At 40.0% G+C, this 21,859-nt stretch overlaps 1 protein-coding gene across 8 annotated transcripts in view; it reads left to right on the top strand.

Moving 5' to 3' along the window:
• SETX (senataxin) overlaps positions 1-21,859 on the top strand; it is an 89,206-nt gene that overhangs the window by 20,610 nt on the left and 46,737 nt on the right. For all 8 annotated transcript variants that reach the window (XR_004301117.1, XM_032418184.1, XM_032418185.1 and 5 more), the window contains exons 7-10: positions 150-269; positions 3,216-3,387; positions 3,525-3,612; positions 4,068-8,291. Coding sequence is in view for 7 of the 8 variants with exons in the window: in XM_032418184.1 (XP_032274075.1) it covers positions 150-269; positions 3,216-3,387; positions 3,525-3,612; positions 4,068-8,291 (4,604 nt within the window). In the remaining variant the exon portion in view is untranslated. The remainder of the gene's footprint in view (positions 1-149; positions 270-3,215; positions 3,388-3,524; positions 3,613-4,067; positions 8,292-21,859) is intronic.

Below are 21,859 nucleotides of genomic sequence, written 5' to 3'. Positions count from 1 at the left end.
GATCATGACCTGAGCCGAAGGCAGTTGCTCAACCAACTGAGCCACCCAGGCACCCTCACCTTGTTACTCTTTTGCCAACTAAGCCAGAGAAGGCATGAGAGCAATGTTACTTAATCAAGTCAAGAAAACGTTTGTCAATGATCTTACAGGTATTTGCATGTTGCTGACCATTCTGGAGGAGCAGGCCATGGACTCACTATTGCTGGGCTCAGACAAACAGAATGATTTTATGCAATCAATACTTCACACCATGGAGAGGCAAGCAGATGGTAATAACCTTTATTTGCTAAATGCTTTTGAATACTGTGATGTGCCCTTTTAAAATACTAGTGTCATTGCAAGAATTTGGGTGTATGGTGTGGACAAAAGAAGAGAGAACGTTTGTATGGTTAAGTCACGGATTCAGATTTTTAAATTGGAAGGGACTTCTAGAGTTTAATTTCAGCACCTTACCTTCATAAACGAGGAGACTGAAGCCCAGGGAAGTTAACTTACTGTTTCATGTTGAAATGCCCAGTTAGTGGTAGAATCAAGACTAGCAGGGGGCGCCTGGGTGGCTCAGATGGTTAAGCGTCTGCCTTCGGCCCAGGTCATGATCCCAGAGTCCTGGGATCGAGCCCCACATTGGGCTCCTGGCTCAGCGGGGAGCCTGCTTCTCCCTCTCCCTCTGCCTCTCTCCCTGCTCATGCTCTCTCTCTCTTTCTCTCTCTCTCTCTATATATATATCTTTGTCTCAAATGAATAAATAAAATCTTAAAAAAAAAAAAAAAGACTAGCAGATAAATTTCTAATGACATGGTAGTTAAAATTATGGAGAAAGCCTTCCCTGTCCTAGGGTCTTCCTTTTTCCTGGTTCTTCATTTCACTTTGGTTCTCTAGGGTTCCACTGTCCAGCATGGTGACTGTTAACCAAATGTGGCTATTTAAACTTAAAATTAAATGAAGCATTCGGTTTTGCAGCCCCACGAGCTATGAGTGCTCAGTAGCCACATGTAGCTGTAGCTCCTGTATCGACCAGTGTAGGTAAAGAACATGTCCATCCGCGCAGAAAGCACTCTTGGACAGTGCTGTTGAGATAGTCTAGAAAACAGGGTGTAAAACTTGTCGTCATGTTTATTATTAGACCCTCACTTTCTTTTGCTCATGGTTGTATCAGGCTGATCAGGGAGGATCTGTACTGAATATTTCTAATCTTGATGAAGGAGTAAATAAAGATCAAGGATGTCAGATCCTATGAAAATACAATGAATCATTTTTCCCCCACATTCACTTCTCTTTAGACAACTCCAGCGTGGATATAAAGTCATTTGTGCAGGATTCTAAAAGAGCTATGTAAATGTTACTCTTTGGGGGGGGGCAAGGGGCTCATATTTACCACAGATGGGAGGCCAGTTGGGGAGGAGGTAGCAGGTGGCACAGCCACCTTATACAGCATACCATCCTGGTCCACCATCAGATCAGCGATGGCCTCAGTTCCATCACCCCCCAGGCTGACTCTGGCTCCTGCCTGACTCTGCCTGGCCACCACAACCCCTCGGGACCATTCAGAGGCATCACTGGAGGGTGTGTGGTTAGTTGAGCAGCTGGTAGTTCTCTTCATATCCTCGCTGGTCACATTTCTTTGGTGGAAGGCATTCCTGACTCCTCTAATGAACAGGTTTCATATTGCTTTGTGGTGTTCCTAGAGCCTGGATGGGGTCGGCTTGTTCCTTGGGGCATCAGAAGGGGCTTCTCTGTGGCTCCCCTGCACCCCTCTCTGCTGCTGGCTGGGGTGCCCACATCTGCTGAGCTTCCTTTAGTACCTCTGAGCAGCTGTAGTAAGAGGCAGTGTCCTCCCTGCTGCCTTGGGAGCCGGCCCATCTCACGGCGCTCCTCCTGCTCATCCCGGAGCCTCCTCGACCATGGCCACCACCATCCCCAGCCCCGGTGCCACCCCACACCCAGCGCCCCCCGCAGTGTTACTCTTTTTGTGATCACATACATTTTCTTGCTACATTATTCTTAAAGTTATTACTAATTCATTTACCAGCATTTACTACATTAGTAGTTCATTTCTTTGTGCCTTGCCCATACAATTCTGTCTTCTCCGTTAATCCAGCTCCCCTAATGTTTTTCAAAACGGGAGTCATCTCTTTAAGAAGGCTTTCATAATGGTCTTCAAACTGACGACTCTGTTCCTTACTTGAGAGCTTACTGGCCATAAAACACTATGAGCTGCAGGAAAGGACAAGAAAGTGTATGGGAAGGTTTACACAAATGCCTGTGGTAAAGCAAGTAGAGTTTAAGAGCCCTGAAGCAAATACAGCAGAAAGTTCTAGGTGACCAGATAACTTATCAGTAACTGAGTGAGTGGGAGCACCTGGTCCAGAAGAGTGCTAGAGAAGAGTAAGCGACCACGGAATGTTTGGTATAGTAGGAGCATTTGTGCTGGGCTTGAGGATGGAGGATTCTGAGAGGTGGTGCTAATAGTGAAGGCATTCTGGTTCTTACTTGGGAAAAAGCCAGTTGTTTTTGCTGTAGATAGGGTGTGATTATGGGAGTGCGAAAAATAAAGCTGGAAAGAAACAATAGAGTAGGATCTTACAAGTAAGTGCATGACTGAGGACTTTGAATTTTCTTGGAAGACATTGAAGAGCAATTGGAAGGCTTTTGAGTAGGGCAGTAGTTTGCCACTGCGTATCTGATAGAGGAGAGGGAAAGGACTGGAGGTAAGAGCTTCTCAGTAGTGGGAATTCCTACCATTTGGATGAAAAGTAGATAACAAGGCCAAGTTGCGATATGGATGGATGAAGGGTGTGTGTATCTGCTTAGCCTAATATTAGCTAAGGGATTCAGTCCTTTACAGCAGCCAAATGGCACACATAATTCAGATCATGCTTAAAACCAGAATTTCTTGTATCATGGGCTTTGTTCGGTAGGAAGGGTTGTTTCAGGTATGGCAAACAGGGTGAGAGAGGTGAGTTTACCTAGACTCTCAATTTGTTCCCCATTAAAAAATTTCTTAGGGGTGTATAGTATTGCTTGAAAAAAATGCAGAATTAGCTTTAAAGTTTACTAGGTTTTTAAAACCTGTGGTTGGCAGCACTTTATTTTAAATTAGCTGCTTTGCTTTCAGTTTTTTTTGCTACCCAGATAAAGAATGCTTCATTCTCAGTATGTTTTAGCATCTTTTTCTGATCATTTTGTAATCCAGCAATTACTCCACTGTATTTCAGATGATAGTGTGGATCCTTTTTGGCCAGCATTACACTGTTTCATGGTGATTCTGGATCGCCTTGGATCTAAGGTCTGGGGTCAACGTATTGATCCTATTGAGGCATTTCAAACCATTATCAACAATGTGAGCTACAATAAAGAGATCCAAAATATACGGAACAGCTCTGTAAGGTTAGTTCAGTTAATGTGTCAGTATTTTAAAATAATCTCAATGAGGAAGTCTGTTGTAACTGACTTAGCAATAGGGTTTTTTCCTTTTTGCTTTTTTTTTTCATTTCAGTAATTTCTGTTTATTCTTGCTCTTTAAGGACCAAGTTAGAACCGGAGTCCTATTTGGATGATATGGTGACTTGCAGCCAGATTGTATACAATTATAATCCCGAAAAGACCAAAAAGGTATAAAACATGTTGAGAATTCAGATGATCCTGTATTGCCTTTATATTGTGTAGGCGATATTGTACATAATTAGTTGAATTACTGATGTTATGATACCATAGCTATTCTGAATTCACTGCTGCATAAGGGGTTTCTGATTGAACAGATGTGCATGGGGAAAATGGACTCTCACTACAGGGTGCACACTTTGGAAGATTAAGGGCAGTTAGGAAGGGTGGAAAGGTTATAGGATGAGGGAGATAAGTGACATGACTGGAATCGAAACCTGCTAATGGAAAGAAGACGAGGTGTACTCATGAATCCTTGACCTCGACATTGACCTATGTTTTCCATTTTTGGGGCGTATATGTGAACCAAAATAGGAAAACTCAGTGATACATTGTTTAATAGCTATGCATTAAATCCGTCATGAATTCTGTTTGCTTATCTAATGTCAGTATTTCTTTCATTTTAGGATTCAGGGTGGAGATCAGCCATTTGCCCAGATTATTGTCCTAACATGTATGAAGAGATGGAAACATTAGCCAGTGTGCTTCAGTCAGATATTGGTCAAGACATGCGTGTTCATAACAGCACCTTTCTGTGGTTCATCCCTTTTGTTCAGTCCCTCATGGATCTTAAGGATTTGGGTGTGGCGTATATAGTAGAGGTTATTCATCATCTGCACTCCGAAGTCAAAGATGTCCTCAACCAAACAGATGCCATGTGTGACAAAGTTACTGAATTTTTTCTTCTGATTTTGGTGTCCGTGATTGAGCTGCATAGAAATAAAAAATGTCTGCATTTGCTGTGGGTTAGTTCCCAGCAATGGGTAGAAGCCGTTGTAAAATGTGCCAAGCTACCTACCACTGCATTTGCACGGAGTTCTGAGAAGTCATCTGGAAATTGCTCCAAAGGAACAGCAATGATATCATCTCTGTCATTGCATTCAATGCCATCGAATTCTGTACAACTGGCTTGTGTGCAGCTGATTAGAAGTCTCCTTAAAGAAGGTTATCAGCTTGGGCAGCAAACTTTATGTAAGCGATTCTGGGATAAACTCAATTTATTTCTGCGTGGAAATTTGTCTCTAGGTTGGCAGTTGACTACTCAGGAAACCCATGAGTTACAAACTTGTTTAAAGCAAATTATTAGAAACATAAAAGTCAAAGTACCTCAATGTAACACTTTTGTGGATCTGAGTCCTGCAGGTAAAAGCTCTCCGGCATCTTATAGTAAAGAAGAAAGTGAACAAATAGAGAGGAAGTCCAATAAAGATCTGCACTGTCTGGAAAACTCCAGCCCAACATTTTCTAAAGAACCAATGAAAGCTGAGGCATATCAAATACAAGAGAATATATTGATTAAAGCAAGTAACACTACAGAAGAGGATAATGAGCAAAATTATATAAAAGATTGGAAACTAGAAGATCATCTCTCAGCCGAGTCATGCATAAAGAAGAGTAGTAAAAACCTTTTCACTGAAAGAGCTCAAGATCAAGTTAAAATAAGTACAGGGAAGCAGAAGTCTGTGAAAGAGAATTGTACTTCAAGAAATGTACTGCAGAATTGTACTTCAAGGAATGGTCCAGAAAGGGGATGTGACAGAGGAATAATAATGTCAACACATTTGTTGACCGACTCTAGCACTGATTCTCTGGAGAAGTCGTGCACATCAAATGAGGATTTCTCTTTCAAGGGTGATGCTCTTGGCAAAACCTCAAAATCAAAAACTAAGGCACATAAAGATGAAATTTGTGCTAAGTTATCACATGTAATAAAGAAGCAACACAGGAAAAGTACTTTGATCAATAATACTGGTAATTTAGAGGAAAACCTAACTGTGTCTAACATTGACAGTTTCTATTCAAGGAAAGATTCAGGAGGTCAGAAAGGGGATGGCTTCATGCACGATCTCTCATTAGACCCTCTCAGCATTCTGGATGATAAAAATGGGGAACAAAAATCTCAAAACAGTTTATTGCTGAAAAAGAAACAACTGAAGAGTGAAGAGTTAGATATTTTCTCTTCCTGTGAAAACGACTGTCAAATACAGGAATGTCACATTGATGATAAAGATTTGGTCTCGTTTACAGAAGTGACCAACACTTCCGTGAAGAAAATGTCTCCCTTCAAAGATCCTGTGACTGTTCTTGAATCAAAAGATAAGGAAATAAGCAAGAATACCAGTCAGATGTCTTCTCACTTGAGAGAACAGGCTCCTGGCCTCAGTCCTCAGTCTGACACCTTATCAGATTCTCAGATAGACAGAGACCTCCACAAGTTATCTTTAATAGCTCAAGCCAGCGTTATTAAGTTCCCATCAGATTCAACTCAAAAAAGCTCATCCCAGCTACAAAGAAGAGTGAAAGACGACAGAAGATGTTTCCCGGCTGACCAGAATAATACTGGGGAAGCCTGTCGGGGCCAGATTATTATTATTTCAGATTCTGATGATGATGGTGATGATGAAGGAATTCTGGGTTTTGAGAAACATATTAAACAAGATAAAATAGGCATCAAGAAAGAATGCCCGGAGCAGCATACTTCAATAGCTAGTACGAATGTGGAAAAGAAGTTAAAAAAGGAAGAGGAGACAAAGTCCCTTTTGCAGTTTGAAGAATCAGATTCTCAGTTTTTTGAGTTTGAAAGTCCATGTGAAGTGTTTTCAGTTTGGCAAGATCAGGAAGCAGAGAAGAATTCAGTTCAAGAGAATGAAAAAAAATCTTGTTCGACTGACATAGCTGATACCACGAATGATTGGGGTTATGAGACAGATTATGTATCTGAAGAGGTTATTAAGAAGGTAGCAGAGGGCATTGAAAAACACACAGAACCACAGAGTAGTATTTCTGTTGGGGAATTTTGTGAAATTGAAGTAAAAAAACGTAAGAGAAAACGATTTGAAAAACCTATGGCTGAAGGTCCTCTAAGGCCTTCACCTTCTGATAGAAATGAGGACGAGCCTGATATTCTTAATGAGAGAGGTCTGACTGAAAATGATTTTAAAAGTATGGACCTAAGGACAGCGAGTCCCAGTTCAAGTGTTCAGAGAGACAAAGACACTACGGTTTCACTGAAGAAGTCTTCTCCAAAGCTTCGTACTTATTCCAAACCCATTAGAAGAGTCCCACTTTCTAAAACTCCTAAGAAAACACATTCAGATACCAAGAAAGGGCAGAATAAAAGTTCAATTTATATAAGTTGTAGGACAACTCCTGCTATAGTTCCACCAAAGAAATTTCGCCAGTGCCCTGAACCAACTTCAACAGTTGAGAAACTTGGTCTGAAGAAGGCTCCTCGTAGGGCATTTGAGTTGTCTCAGCGATCTCTAGAGTATTTAGTTCAGTTACGCGACCATGGTAAAACTGTTGGAGTGGTTGATACTAGCAAAAAGACTAAGTTAATTTCTCCTCAGACTCTCTCTGTCAGAAACAATAAGAAACTGCTGACAAGTCAAGATCTTCAGTTGCGAAGGCAGATGAGACCCAAATCACAACAAAATAGACAAGGACTTTTGGATTATGAAAATAAAGATACTACAAGAGCAGGGCTGTGTCCAGCACAGAATTCTGACATACTTGTCCCAGAATCAGATGGTTCAGATTATAGTCATAAAGGAGGAACTGAGGTGGTTGCTAACAACACTGGGAAACAATTAATAAAATGTGTGTCTTCAGAACCAGAACCCATGAAAACAAAATATGTGTCTCAGGTGACCAATGATGCTTGTCTTTTGAACCAGTCTGCTTCTGTTGTGTTGAATGGAAGAATACCAACAAAGGAAATCATTGTCTCTGCTTCAGCAGACCCCTTAGGCGGTGGTGACCCAACAGTACATCATTTAGAATTGGCAATTTTGAAAGACGGAGAGCCTGAATCCAACAGTGATACAGAAGATGAGAATATATTTCTAACACAGCACGATCCTGAAGATATGGATTTGTGTTCACAGATGGAGAATGGTAATGAGAAACTCATTGAAGTAGTTCATGGCAAAGATACAGCTCAGGTGGAAGAAGATTCTGTAAGTCGGCCTCAGTTGGAATCTTGGAGTAGCACAAAATGTAAGTACAAAGATTGTGTTGAAACCCCGAAAAACCAGGGTGACTACTGCTCAAAACACTGTGAAGCTAAAGCAGCAGATGAAGATGTATTTCGTAAACCTGGCTTGCCCCTTTCTGCATCCAAGCCTTCGAGACCTTCCACTGCTAAGATTTTTAGCTCAAGTAGTACTTCACGAATTGCTAATCTTTCCAAGTCTTTGGAAAGTGCCTCTGCACTTCCACCAGCTCTAAAAAATAAGTCAAATGGGGCACAGGCTGTTCTGAAAGTCCCACAGCCAGCCTCTGTGTTGTCTCCAAAGCCAGTGGGTGAAGTGAAGAGTTTGTGCAATGTTCTTCATCCTCAGACTCCAAGTAATTCCAGCAGGCAAGGTTACAAACTGACGTTTGGTGAAAGCAAATCCTTCTCAGCTTCCTCTCCAGTCCACATTCTCTTGTCATCGCAGTCCATCTCTGACACCTTTGTCAAAGAGGTCTTAAAATGGAAATACGAAATGTTTGTGAACTTTGATCAGTGCGGGCCCCCAGCAAGCCTTTGTCAGTCCATCTCAAGACCTGTGCCTGTCAAATTTCAAGATTGTGGAGATTATTTTAATGTTTTTTTCCCTTTGATGATATTGAATACTTTTGAAACAGTAAGTATATTTTAGTTGTATGCCTGCTGAGACTTTGAAGTTGCTTCTTTTCTTATTTCGGTAGTGATTAGAGTACAGTTAAAATCACTGACCTAGTTTTGATTTAGATGTAGCCTTTAGATTACGTGTTGAGTGGGCATTTGTGCCAGACGCTGGTCTAGGTGCTGGTGCTGCAGAGGAAGCACTTTCTCAGCCCCTGCCCTTCTGGGGCCTCCCGACACAATTCAGAGTGCTAATGAACCAAGGCCAGAGGGAGCACAGGAGTGTTTTTTGATACAGAGGTAAGGGAAGACTTATCAGGAGATGGTCTCCCTTCTGCATTTATTCTTAAAGTAATATAGACCTTTTTATAGTTTTCTTGAGGAGGTGGCATGGGGTAAATTACATTGAACAACACAAAGCAGTAAATCCTAAATTTCTCTTTATATAATAATCTGTCTTTCCAGTTTCTTACTCATCCTAGCGGTTGCTCTCTCCCTTTAACTGTCTCCCCTACCTCAACACATCCCATTCTGGTTCTTCTATCTTCCTTACTCCCTCTGACGAGGATTGCCAAATAAAATACAAGATTCCCAGTTAAATTTGAACCTCAGAAAAACAGCCAGTACTTTTAAGTGTAAGCATCCAACTGCATTTTGAAAGATGTTTTTGGTATTCTCAAAGCAGGTTAGGGGTCAGAAGTTAGATTTTTACTTTTTCAAGTTACTTAAAAAAAAAAAAAAAGAGTATGTAACAACCTGAGTTTCTTAAAAACAAAACCAAGAACACTGAGGTAAATATTTGTGTATTCATTCACCTGCAAGATATTTGGGTGGCTGATATGTGGCAAGTTTTATTACAGGCCTAGGGGGTAAAGTGGTGAACATGGCAGACTGGCAGAACATGGCCTCTGCCTTCTGGATGTGATCGTTTCAGATCAGGGGAAGGATGCTAGTGTGATCTAGCACAAAGGGCATAGGGCACTTCTGACAGAAAGGTTTGACAGTCTCTGCAAGCGATAGTATTTACACTGGGACCAGAAGGAATCCACCATGGGAAGTATATTCCAGGCAGGGTGAGAGCAGATACAAGTAGGTGGAATCAAGCTTAGTGTGTTGAAGGAAAAGGAAATGTATCATACGAAGGGGCAAGTGTGCTAGATAAGATCATCAAGTAAATTGTGAATATTTGTTATAAAGCTTGAATCAAAGCATCCTTAAAATATACTTTTATATCAATTTATGCCCCCAATTTTAGCCATTGTTTTAAGATTTATTTTACTAGTATTTCAAAAGCATTAGAAACAACTAATTGACAAAGGATCTTTAATACCTCCATAGCAGCAAAGTGAAATACTGATTTAGTATTAGAATTATTTTCTTCCCATAGAAGAACTCTTAGCTCAGTGAGCAGTGTATGTAGTTAAGTAAGCTGGGGAAAATAAATTTTACTCATTTTGAAGCTTATTTTTTAATCTTTATTCTTGCTGGAAAGCACTGATTTGCTGAGAAGCCATTCACGGCCCTTAAATTTAGGACAGACATGTTTTTTATATATTTTTCCCTGAATTAAGAGGTAATCCTATATTCCTCTATAAGATCTCTTCCTTTCAGGACATTTTTGTAGCTCTAGTCTTTTCAAAACAGAATAGGCACAAGTTCCATTTATACATAGACAGAGTTGTTTTTTTTGTTTGTTTGTTTTTAAAAATTTTTTTTTTTAAGATTTTATTTGTCAGACACCGCACAAGCAGGGGGAGAGGCAGGTAGAGGGAGAAGCAGGCTCCCCGCCGAGCAAGGAGCCTGACGCGGGACTCGATCACAGGACCCTGGGATCATGACCTGAGCCGAGGGCAGATGCCTGACCAACTGAGCCATCCAGGCGTCCTCATACACAGAGTTTATTTTTTATGTTTTATTTTTTATTATTTGAGAGAGAGCACGAGCTAGTGGAGGGGGTGGCTGAGGGAGAGGGAGAAGCAGGCTCCCCACTGAGCACGAAGCCTGACATGGGGCTCTATCCCAGGACTCCGAGATCATGACCTGAGCTGAAAGCAGACACTTAACTGACTGAGCCACCCAGGCACCTTATACATACACAAAGTTTGAAATAGTCAAATACTTTTGTAAAAAATAGCATGTACCCCTCACCCTCTCAGTAACCATTTTTTATTCTTAATGGATCCTTTTGATACCTACTTCCATATTTCTAAATAACATGTCACTCTTGTGACTTCTTAACTTTTCAGTTTTGGGCATCTGCTGTTGCTATAGGAAGTACCCTTTCTTCCAGCCCTACATTCTCACATAACCTTTCCTGTTCCCTCATCCTCATTACAGAGTTATTTTATGATTTGTAGGTCAGTGTTTTGTTGTTTTGACTTTATAAAAGGTACCCACAGCTAAGTCATGTAGTATGCTGTAACTGCTTTTCCTTTCCTTCCCAACTTTTGGTTTTCTCTGGATTTATTGTCTCATTTAATTTTCTATATACTTACAACTAAAATTAGCTTCAGACTCTTGGATGTTTAAATCTCTCATGATCAGGTATATGAAGTAATCTATAAGTTTCGTATTCTTGGTTTATGATGGTTATCCTGAAGTACTCACCATCCTCATCCCGGGGCTTGCATTTCTTTCTTTCCTGTGTTGGATCTCTGTCTCTTGTGCCCCTAGTTATCTTTCTTGGTTATTCCATCATTTTAGCAAAGCACAGCCTTCCAGCTTCCTGAAAAAAGGATGTGTGGATGATAAAGTTTTGAAATCTTGCATGTCTTAAAATTTCTTAAATTTTCTCACTTTTTCTACTTTCCATCTCACTTTTCTTTTTCTACTTTATCAGAGGACTTCTCACCTATTGATTTTTTTTTTTTTTAGCATACTTTTAGTTTCATGGGACTCTTGTTCTCTGAGGATTCCATTTTATAGGATCCTATTCTTCTTTTCATGAGCGTGGCATTTTTTAAATTTATTTTTTATTTTTTTAAAGATTTTATTTATTTATTTGATAGAGAGACAGACACAGTGAGAGAGGGAACACAAGCAGGGTGAGTGGGAGAGGGAGAAGCAGGCTTCCCAAGGAGTAGGGAGCCTGATGCGGGGCTCGATCCCAGGACCCTGGCATCATGACCTGATGGCAGACGCTTAATGACTGAACAACCCAGGCGCCCCATGGCATCTTTTTATTGTCTGAAGTTTGTTAACGATAGTTTTAAAGTCAGTTAAAAAGTTCTCTTTGCATAGTTCCTGTTTCCCCAGTTGCTTTTTGCCTGTTCGTTTTAGTGTATACAGACCTTTTATATTAATTCTTTTCTTCAGATAGCTGATGATTTTGGGTGATCTACTCACAATTAAGAACAGGATACTGAAAAGCAGATAGGAGCATTATTCATAATAACCAAAAAGGGGAAACAACCCAGATATCCACTAGCTGAAGAATGGACAAAATGTATTAATGTCCATACAATGAAATATTCAGTTGTAGAAAGGAATAAGCTATTATCTGCTACTTTTACATGTTCATTGATGAACCTTGAAAAATTATATATAATAATGTAATATTATTATATAATATGTATTGTTATTGTTACTATTATGCTAATACCTGAAACTAATATTATATGTCAGGTACACTTCAATTAAAAAGAAAATATTTTGGGGCACCTGGGTGGCTCAGTCGTTAAGTGTCTGCCTTCGGCTCAGGTCATGGTCCCAGGGTCCTGGGATTGAGTCCCACATCGGGCTCCCTGCTCGGCAGGAAGCCTCCTTCTCCCTCTCCCACTCCCCCTGCTTGTGTTCCTGCTCTCGCTCTCTCTCTGTCAAATAAATAAAATCTTTAAAAAAAAAAGAAAGAAAGAAAATATTTTGGTAAGTGAAAGAAGTCAGGTACGGAAGGCCATATATTTTATGATTCCATTTATATGAAATGTCTAGAATAGGTAAATCCATAAAGACAGAAAGTAGATTATTGGTTACCAGGGGTGGAGGAGGAAAGGACACTCCCAATAGGTATAGGGTTTATTTTGAGATGATGCAGGTGTTCTGGAATTAAATAATGGTGATAGCTCCACAAAACAGTGAATATACTAAAAACCACTGAAAGGGTACACTTTAAAATAGTGAATTTTATATCGTATGAAATACATCTCAGTTTTTAAAAACGCTATAAAAAAGGGATGAATTTAAATAGTGACAGGTTAAAAGAGATGCTTAGGAATACCTGAAGCTCCTGCTTTGCTAAAATGATCCTTTTTATTGCACTGTGGGGAAGTTAAATGTGATCTGAAGGACACCATAATATGGTGAAACCCAGCATTAGTTTCATTCTTTATGTGAAAATTGTATGCTTCGGTGTAGTTACAAATCTGTATTTTGTTGTATATAAGATTAAAAAGAAGCTCTGAGTGAAAGGGTAGGCTAGTTAACCATTGGCGTTTTGTTGTAAAGCCCCATTCCCACCCTTATAAGTCAGTATCTTTATAGTCTTTTTTTCTCTCTTAAAGTGAGGTCAGATTCCCCAAAGAAGAATCTTCAGATATTTTGCCTCGAAAGGGTAGGCCTGACGGGCAGCTGACCATGGGATGAGGGTGGGGGACAGGGAAGGGTCCCAGCATTCAGTGTATAAACATTTGCCTAATTTCCCTCTTTGTCAGTGCCGTGTCTCCACCGTGCCTGCTGTCCCCACTGCTGTCCCCAAGGCTGAAGACTGTTTTTTTACCCTCTCCACAGACAAAATCTCTGCAGTATTTTGTGGGTTGCAGAGAGGGGCTGTCTCTCTTCAGCCCTCCTTCCGGATTAGAGGTCTGCATCAGATTGCTAATAGGTTGCAGTTCAGCTTCTTGGACTTGCTGAGTTAGCTACCATTCATCCAGCTGCTTTCCAGCTTCCAACATTTTGATACATGTGTCTTCTGTTCTTTGTCCTAATGAACTAATCTGTTTTTAAAAATTGCTTTGGTGTTTTGGTGGGGTTTCAAGAGGAGTGAAAGGGGAAATGCCTGTGTTCAATCTCTCTGTTTTTTTTATTTTTTTATTTTTTTATTTTTTTTATTTTTATTTTATTATTTTTTTTTTTAAAGATTTTTTTTTATTTATTTGACAGAGAGAGACACAGCAAGAGAGGGAACACAAGCAGGAGGAGTGGGAGAGGGAGAAGCAGGCTTCCCGCCGAGCAGGGAGCCCGATGCGGGGCTCGATCCCAGGACCCTGGGATCATGACCTGAGCCGAAGGCAGACGCTTAACGACTGAGCCACCCAGGCACCCCTCTCTCTGTTTTTTTTAAAGATTTTATTTATTTATTTATTTGACAGAGACACAGCGAGAGAGGGAACACAGGCAGGGGGAGTGGGAGAGGGAGAAGCAGGCTTCCCAAGGAGTAGGGAGCCCGATGGGGGCTTGATCCCAGGACCCCGGGATCATGACCTGAGCCAAAGGCAGACGCTTAACGACTGAGCCATCCACGCGCTCCTCAATCTCTCATTTTTTTTTTTTTTAAAGATTTTATTTATTTATTTGAGACAGAATGAGAGAGGGAGAGCACATGAGAGGGGGGAGGGTCAGAGGGAGAAGCAGGCTCCTTGCTGAGCAGGGAGCCCGATGCGGGACTCGATCCAGGGACTCCAGGATCATGACCTGAGCCGAAGGCAGTCGCTTAACCAACTGAGCCACCCAGGCGCTCCTCAATCTCTCATTTTTATTTGAAATTTTCTTTCTCTTTTTTTAACCATACAGCTTAAACAACATTGTTTTCGCATTTCTTGTTTATTCAGGCCAACAGTTATTAGTGGTGGTATTAAGATGCCTTGATTACTTCTAATTTTTATTCTAATGAGCCACAGGCTGTAGCATCAACCCTCATCAAGGCTCATCACTCTCATTCTGATGTAATTTGACTTCAGAATGTTTGTCAATAGAATGCTATGGTGGGTGTAGACTCTATTTACAAAAATTTGGTTGGTATCTTATTTAGGACATAAAGCATATCTAGTTAATACATCTTACTGCAGGTGAAATGTAATGACATGTAAATTATCCTCTGGTGCAAAAGACAAATGAGAGCAAATTCAACTTCTAGCAATATGAGTCTTTTATATACTGATGTGCCTGATAGAAGATATATTTATTTTTTAATCCTTGCATTTAACACATAAAAGTATTAGATAAATGTATCCCATTTTGGCAGGTTCCCCTTTTTTAAATGGGCCATTGTGGCGAATGCTCTTTTATCTTTTTTTTTTTTTTTTAATAATTTTATTTATGTGAGAGAGTGAGAGCGCGAGCAGGATGAGGGGCAGAGGGAGAAGCAGACTCCCCGCTGAGCAGGGAGGCTGATGTGGAGCTTGATCCCAGGACCCTGAGATCATGATCTGAGCCGAAGGCAGACGTTTCACCAACTGAGCCATCCAGGTGCCCTTGCTCTTTAATCTTAACATTTATATTTGCTGTCCTTGTCTGCAGTCCTCTCCTGTCACCAGGCTCATTTTAGGTTGTATGGACAGGGAGTAGGTAGGAAGTAAGTGCTCTTCTTGGGTACTAACTTTGATTATCAGTACCTAAATCCCCTGCAGGGAAATTCCTTCATTTCTTTAGCTAATCTCAGATTGTAATTTGTTCTGCAAAGGAAGCAAAACAGGCTGATACGATAAGTGATGGGAAGCTGCTCTTGAGACCTGGCTGGGAGCCAGAAGAAGAGCATTTTGTGCAGGGTAGAGGGGAGTGTCAGGAACATGATGCTTTGAGATAGGAACTAACTGCGCATGTATGAGCAGAGAGATTAGGCTGGTGTGTCTGGAGTGAAGGAACTGAGGGGGAAAGGGAAATGTAATAAGACTGGAGAAATAGTCAAGAGCCAGATGGTGTACGGCCCTGGAAGCTGTGGGTTGGGTTTCATCCTCAGTTTAGTGAGAAAGTGTTGGAAGATGTTTAGTTGGTTGGTGTTAGGCTGGGGAGTAGTAATATGCAGTAGATTGCAATTTTTTACATATCATTCTTGGTTACTCCATGGAGAATAATCTGGAAAGGCAAGTATAGATGCAATAGATGTGTCAAGGAGCCGTTGCAGTAGCCTGGGAGAAAGATGATGGTAATTTGATTTGGGTGGCAGCTCTGGAAGTAAAAGTGAATGCATTGTGGGTAAGTTTTGGAGATGTATTGATGGAATGGATGTGGGAATTAAGGGGTAGAGAGGATGATTCTGAGGCTTTTGGCTTAAGCATCTGGTTAGGTGGTGATGCTGTTTACTGGGCATCACATGAGTTTGGGCTAATGGCAGTCTCTTCTGGAAGTGACATCACAGAAGCCAGAGGGGTATAGTTGAATGTGTCAGACGAATATATATTGTGAGAAAGCCTTGGGACAGTAGGACGTGATTTGGGTCTCAGGGTGGAAAGGAAATGACAGACCAGATTAGAAGAACTGCTACAGATGGAAATTAGAGTGGATTTTTTTAGTTTACCCTTTTTCCTTCCTCTCATCGCCCTGGGCTAGAACACTGCTCTGATGTTACCGTGTAGTACAGGGCAGAAAAGATGCAGCTAGCTCATGTCAGCCAAAAGTAGTTAGGCAGCATTAGGGTGGTTCTGTAGCCCAGCCCATGTGAGGCATGGCTCACAGTTAGTCTTTGAATTCCTTGGTTCTTGAGAGTTCTTGTCCCTAGGGCTAGGTTATTATAACCAAGGGAGTTAGAGTTTGAAAAACGTAAGTGCTGGGGTAGATTTGCAGATTATAATACTTCATGCTCATTTCCTGAGGTATGTCTCTCCCCCCCCCCCCCCCATTACTCCCTACCCCATTCATTAGCAGAGGCACAAAAGCTAGAGTGGTGCTAGGATTGATTTAGCCCCTTGTGTCTCTCCCACCCCCACCCCCACCCACCACCCATACCTTTCCAACTGATATGCCTAGAATCTGTGGGGAGTATGAATTCAAGAGGGGGAGATGAATCTCCTTGGAGTGTAGTCACTATAAGAGAAAAGTAGCAACCTGGAAAATATAGAAAGATAAAGCAAAAGTAGTGGAGCAGACAGAAGAAGATTTAGCCTGTGAAATATTTTCAGAGATAGAGGAGAGAACATGAAACATGAAGCAGGAGGGAGAAACCATAACAACACACAGAAGATAGTGTGGATGAAAGAGAGAATAGTTGAAATCAAGAACTCATTAAGTGGCACAAATATTAAATATACACAACCTGAGGAATCAGGAAAGGATGGAAGTGGGAAATAGAAAAGAAAAGGCACAAGGTTGGGCACAAGTATTATTCTATGTGTAATAAGGATCTCAGGAGGGAAAAAATGAGCTGGGGTGATAAAACTGAAAATTTCCCAGAAATAGGGAAGGATTTAAGAGTTTGGGTTGAAAGGGTTCTTAGTGTGCCAAGGGAATATAACTAAGCACATGTACACCTTCTTAACAGTTGCAGCAAGACCTTTAGAACGTGCTAAAGAGGCAGGTTCCAGTAGTAATACTGTCTGCCAGAGGCTCGCGTAAAAAGAGCCAGAAAAGTTTATGATGAAAGGATGGAAAAAGAGAGTAACAGAATAACATGACCAAAAGAGAGCAGAATTGCAGTTTTATTATCAAACAAAATTGAATGTGAAAATAATTCAGAAACACAAAGACAGTAGATACTCATAAAAGGAACAGTGACCCAAGAACATACAATCAGCCGTGAGCATGAATGGATGCAATAGTGTAATCTCAAAATAGACAAAGCAGCAGTTGACAGAGCAGTTGTTGTGGATGATGACAGGCACTACAGCTAATAGTCCGTAATACAGTTCATGAAGGCGAGGAAAACAGCAGTGAATAATTGGAAGAGTCATAATTCTGATCATTTGCAGATGGTATCACTATCTACATAGAAACCCCAATAGAATCAGTAGTTGGGTACAAGATTGATGTGCCAAAAAAAAAAAAAAAAATGTTCTTTTATAGCTGTAATAACTAGCTAGAATATATAAAAGAAGTATCAGTTATAACAAAACCCAAACTGCAAACGTGTTAAGAGTTAGCCTAACAGCAAATGCATCAGGTATTTACGGAGAATAATTAAGAGACTTAACTCTGTTTTAAAGGCCATTAAGGAAGAGTGAATAAATGAAGAGAGGTGCCATATTCATGGATGAGACAATTTAACATTGTAAAAATGTGACTTCTTTCTGAATCTATACATTTGATGTAGTTTGAGTTAAAATTCCAGCAGGATTTTTTAAAAAAGATTTTTATTTATTTATTAGAGAGAGACAGACCACGAGCCACGGGGAGGGACAGAGGGAGAGGGAGAAGCAGACTCCCCACTGAGCAGTGAGCCCAACTGGGGGCTTGATCCCAGGATCCCGGGATCATGACCTGAGGTGAAGGCAGATGCTTAACTGACTGAGCCACCCAGGTGCCCCTCAGCAGGATTTTTTGGAAGAGCTTTATAAGCATTTTAAAATTTGTGTGGAAGAATAACATACTTTATAATAGTCACTTTGAAAAAGAATCAGCGTAATGGGGAGAGGGGACACTCGTTCAATATAAAGACATATTTCGAAGCATAGAAATAGATAAGAGGGGCACGGGAAAGGGCAGACAACTCACTGAAATGGAACAAAGACCCTTTGGCTCCTGAGACCTAACTCTTCCCTGCATGTATGACAACCTAGGGTAAGACTGATAGGCCACCACAGGTCAGCAGGGAAAGGAGAGACTGTTCAATAGTAGGGGGAAAATTGGCCTACTCCAGCAGAAAAAAATTAGCCTACATTACTATCTTACAGCACATTATCTTCAATTAACACATATATTTGAAAGGTAGAATTACATAAGATAGAATAAACAATATCAGAAAACACATGTCAATTTAGGTGACTAAAGTCCTAAAAACCCAAGAAACATTAACCCTAAGACGAAAAATTTGGATTTTACTCTGTAATAGTTAAGAATTTTTCAGTGAAGGACCCCATATTCATAGTTAACAGATAGGAAGAAGAGTTAAAATATTCCAAAAGTGACAAGAGACAACTAGGATATACAAAGAGCTTTTGTAAATCAACAAAAATACAGGGAAATCAATAGGAGATGGACAAAAAATAAAACTAGCAGTCCACCGAAGGAAGACTAAATGGTGAATAACTATATGAAGTGCTGCTCAAACAAAGAAAAGGACATTAAAGTAACAGAGTGGTGAGCCAAAGTTTGTGATCGCTCTGACTGCTTAGTCTCACACTGGGGTGTACTAACCAGAACACACACTTGTCCATCCATGGGGATCTGTGCGTCTCAGGATGTTATTTACAGGATTGTTTATGGAATTAGAACCAGTTAGGATGGATGAATGAAGTAACAACAGTTCCAACTGCAATCAGTAGCAACAAACTCTTAAGTATTGATTGAAAAAAAGTAAGCGGATTTATACCACAGTGTCCTTTGGGTAAACACACTGCACTGGATTTTTTTTAGTGATAACTAGTACCAGAAACAGGGTGGGTGTGGAAGGTGGAAGTTGTGGGAGTGGGCATCTGGGGTAAAAGGAAAAATCGAACAAGAGAGGCCTTGCATAGACTGTTGATGGGAGTATATCTTGAATTCTGATTTACTGTTTACCTGAAATCAAAAGCAAGGAGGCAACAAGAGAGCAAGGAAGTAATCTCTGAAAGTGGAGTGTGCTACCTGGATGAGAAATTTTGGTGGAGTGGTTAGGACAGAAGCCAGGCATAAAAGATGTGAATAGCTGGACTGTTTTGAAAAAAGAAGGGGAGCAGAAAAATATGGGCAGTAGTTGGATGGTGATTCGGGAGTTAAAGAAGGGTTTGTTTTGTTTGCTAGTGGTGCTTTTTTCCCCCTTTCATTAAGAAACCTTATAAAGCAGTTTCAGATTCACAGCAAAATTGAGGACAAAGCACAAAGTTCCTCTATTACCCCCTTGTCTCCACATGGTTTGGGTGGGTTTTTTGTTTTCCAAGAGGTAAATCAAGGTGTATGCTGATGGGAAGGAGCAATGGGCAGGAAGAAATTGTTGTTAAGAAAATGGGTAACTTCAGAAATTTGAGTCTTAAGGAGGACAAGAGGGATTCAGAACAAAAGTCAGTGGGTTTCGCCTTTGACTTTGTGAAGAAAGGGAAGATAGGACATATGAGTATGAGTGGCAGTTGCTCTGTAGGTTTTGTGTTTGGTTCTGTCTTCTTGTAAGGCAAGAGCAACATTGGTTACTGGGAACCACCCTTGTAAAAACTCCTTTTCCACAGTGAAATAGCTGTTATTTTAATAATGTAGTTTTTTTAAATCAAGAGAATTATCTTAACCGTCCCATTATAATCAAAGAAAATGTATATAGTGGTAATATTTTTATCAAAATGTAATAGAATATTTGATCAGAAAAATTATCAAATTTTTAGAAACATACAGTTTTGTAGAATAATCCCATTCTCTATTGGGAAAAAAGAAGACTGGTATATCCTCTGACGACAGGGCCTGACTGGACATGTCCCCCTCCTCCCAGTGTAAAGAACAGGAACATGGTATGTTTTTGTAGTTACAGTGAATTGTATGATATTACAGCATTTCCACTGTCCTGTAATAATTTGAAGAGCCAATGAATGTTAGTTTCTGTTCAGTGCATTGTAAATGTTCTACTCAGGGAGCTTATTTTCTAACTATATGCATGATTATTTGTTCTCTGAACCTAGGTGATTTCTTCTAAACTTAATACTGCTTTGATGGACCACAAACATTCACTTACTTGTACATTTAACTGTTACTTCATTTAGTGTGAAAATATTAGCACATGCCATTCATGATGTTTAAATTTTCCAAGTCCAAAAAGGTTATGAAACAGATAAAAATGTAACTTCATCAAATGTACAAACCAGTGAATATATAGTATATATTGAGTATATTCATTAGTACTTTTTGAATTTCTCTGTGATCTCTCAATAAGTTTGGCCTATAATAGGAGGCCATTATAGCTTGACGATCAGAGATCCTCTTTAGTTCTGGTTCCTAAGGTTGCTTTAGAAATTAATATAAGTCCAAATAATTTCAAACTAAAAGTCTGTCCTCTCCCCAGGATGGGAACTATCTGGGACCTTCTGGGCACTCTCAGGCAGATACCCTGTTCTCTAAGATAAGCAGGTTTGAGATTTTATTGATCGGTCCTTTTCTTTCTCACTCTCTGTTGTACCTACTAGGATGCATTTTAATAGCTTTATTGAAGTAGAATTTATATACTCTGAAATTCACCCTTTTAAAGTATGCAAATGAATAATTTTTAGTAAATTTACAGAGTTTTATAACCATCACCATAATCCAGTTTTTAGACATTTCCAGTAGCACTAAAACTAGCCCTTGAGCCCATTTTCAGTCACTCCCCATTCTGCAGCCAGCCTCAGGCAGACACGAATCTACCTTCTGACTCTGCAGATTTGCTGTTTCTGGATATATCCTATATATAGCATGATAAAATATTTGGTCTTTTGCATCTGGTTCCTTTTACTTAGCATGATATTGAGGGTCATCCATGTTGTTCATGGCTTTTTATTCTCAGATAATATTTCATTGTATGGATAATGCTGTATTTGTTTTTCCAGTCACAGTTGATGAACATTTGGGTTGTTTCCAGGTTTTGGCAATCGTGAATGAGGTTATGAACATAGTATGCATCTTTGAAGGTGATTCTTCAGACCTGCCACATTGTGGGGCACTCTGGACATGGAAGTGGGTGATACAAACTGATTGTAGCTGTGTTGGACCAGAGTCTGACCTCATTAGCAAATAATTCTCATGCTCCACTCCATAAATGCTGGGGAGTCTTGGTTGGTTAACCCTCGTGATGTGTAATTCTTTTTATACATTGTTGGATTCCATTTGCTAATGTTTTGGTGGGGATTTTTACTTTTATGTTGGAGATACTGAGCTATAGTTTTCTTTTCCTGTAATGTCTGTCTGGTTTTAGTATTAGGGTAGTGTTGGCCTCATAGAATGAGTTAGGAAGTACTCTTCTGCTTCTGTATTCTGGAAGAGATCATAGAGAATTGGTATAATTTCTTCCTCAAAAATTTAGTAGAATTCACCAGTGAATTCAGCTGGCCTGGGTGTTTTATTTCAGAAGGTTCCTTTTGTTTACTGATTGAATTTCTTTAATAGATGTTGGCCTATTCATGTTATCTATTTCTTGTGTGAATTTTGGCAGATTATTTCTTTCTAGGAATAGGTCCATTTTACCTAGGTTATCAAATTTGTGGTCATAGGGTTGTTCATAACCTTTGTTATCTTTTTCATGTCTGTGGGATCTCTAGTGATGTCTCCTCTTTCATTTCTGATATTGGAAATCTGTGTCTTCTTTTTTTTCTTAGGCTTCATGAGCTAGAGGCTCATCAATTTTATGATCTTTTCAAAGAACCAGCTTTTGGTTTCATTGATTTTTCTTACTGATTTCCTGTTTTCAATTTCAGTGATTTCTGCTCTTTTATTATTTTTCTTTTTATGCTTGCTTTAGATTTAATTTGCTCTTCTTTTCTAGTTTCCTAAGGTGGAAGCTTAGATTACTGATTTTAGATCTTTCTTCTTTTTATGCATTCAGTGTGGATAAACTTCCCTCTAAGCACTGCA

Source organism: Phoca vitulina, unplaced genomic scaffold (genome assembly GCF_004348235.1).
Source record: "Phoca vitulina isolate PV1807 unplaced genomic scaffold, GSC_HSeal_1.0 scaffold21, whole genome shotgun sequence".
Taxonomy (NCBI): Eukaryota; Metazoa; Chordata; class Mammalia; order Carnivora; family Phocidae; genus Phoca; species Phoca vitulina.
The sequence above is the reverse complement of the archived record's forward strand: the minus strand, read 5'-3'. Positions and strand labels throughout refer to the sequence as shown.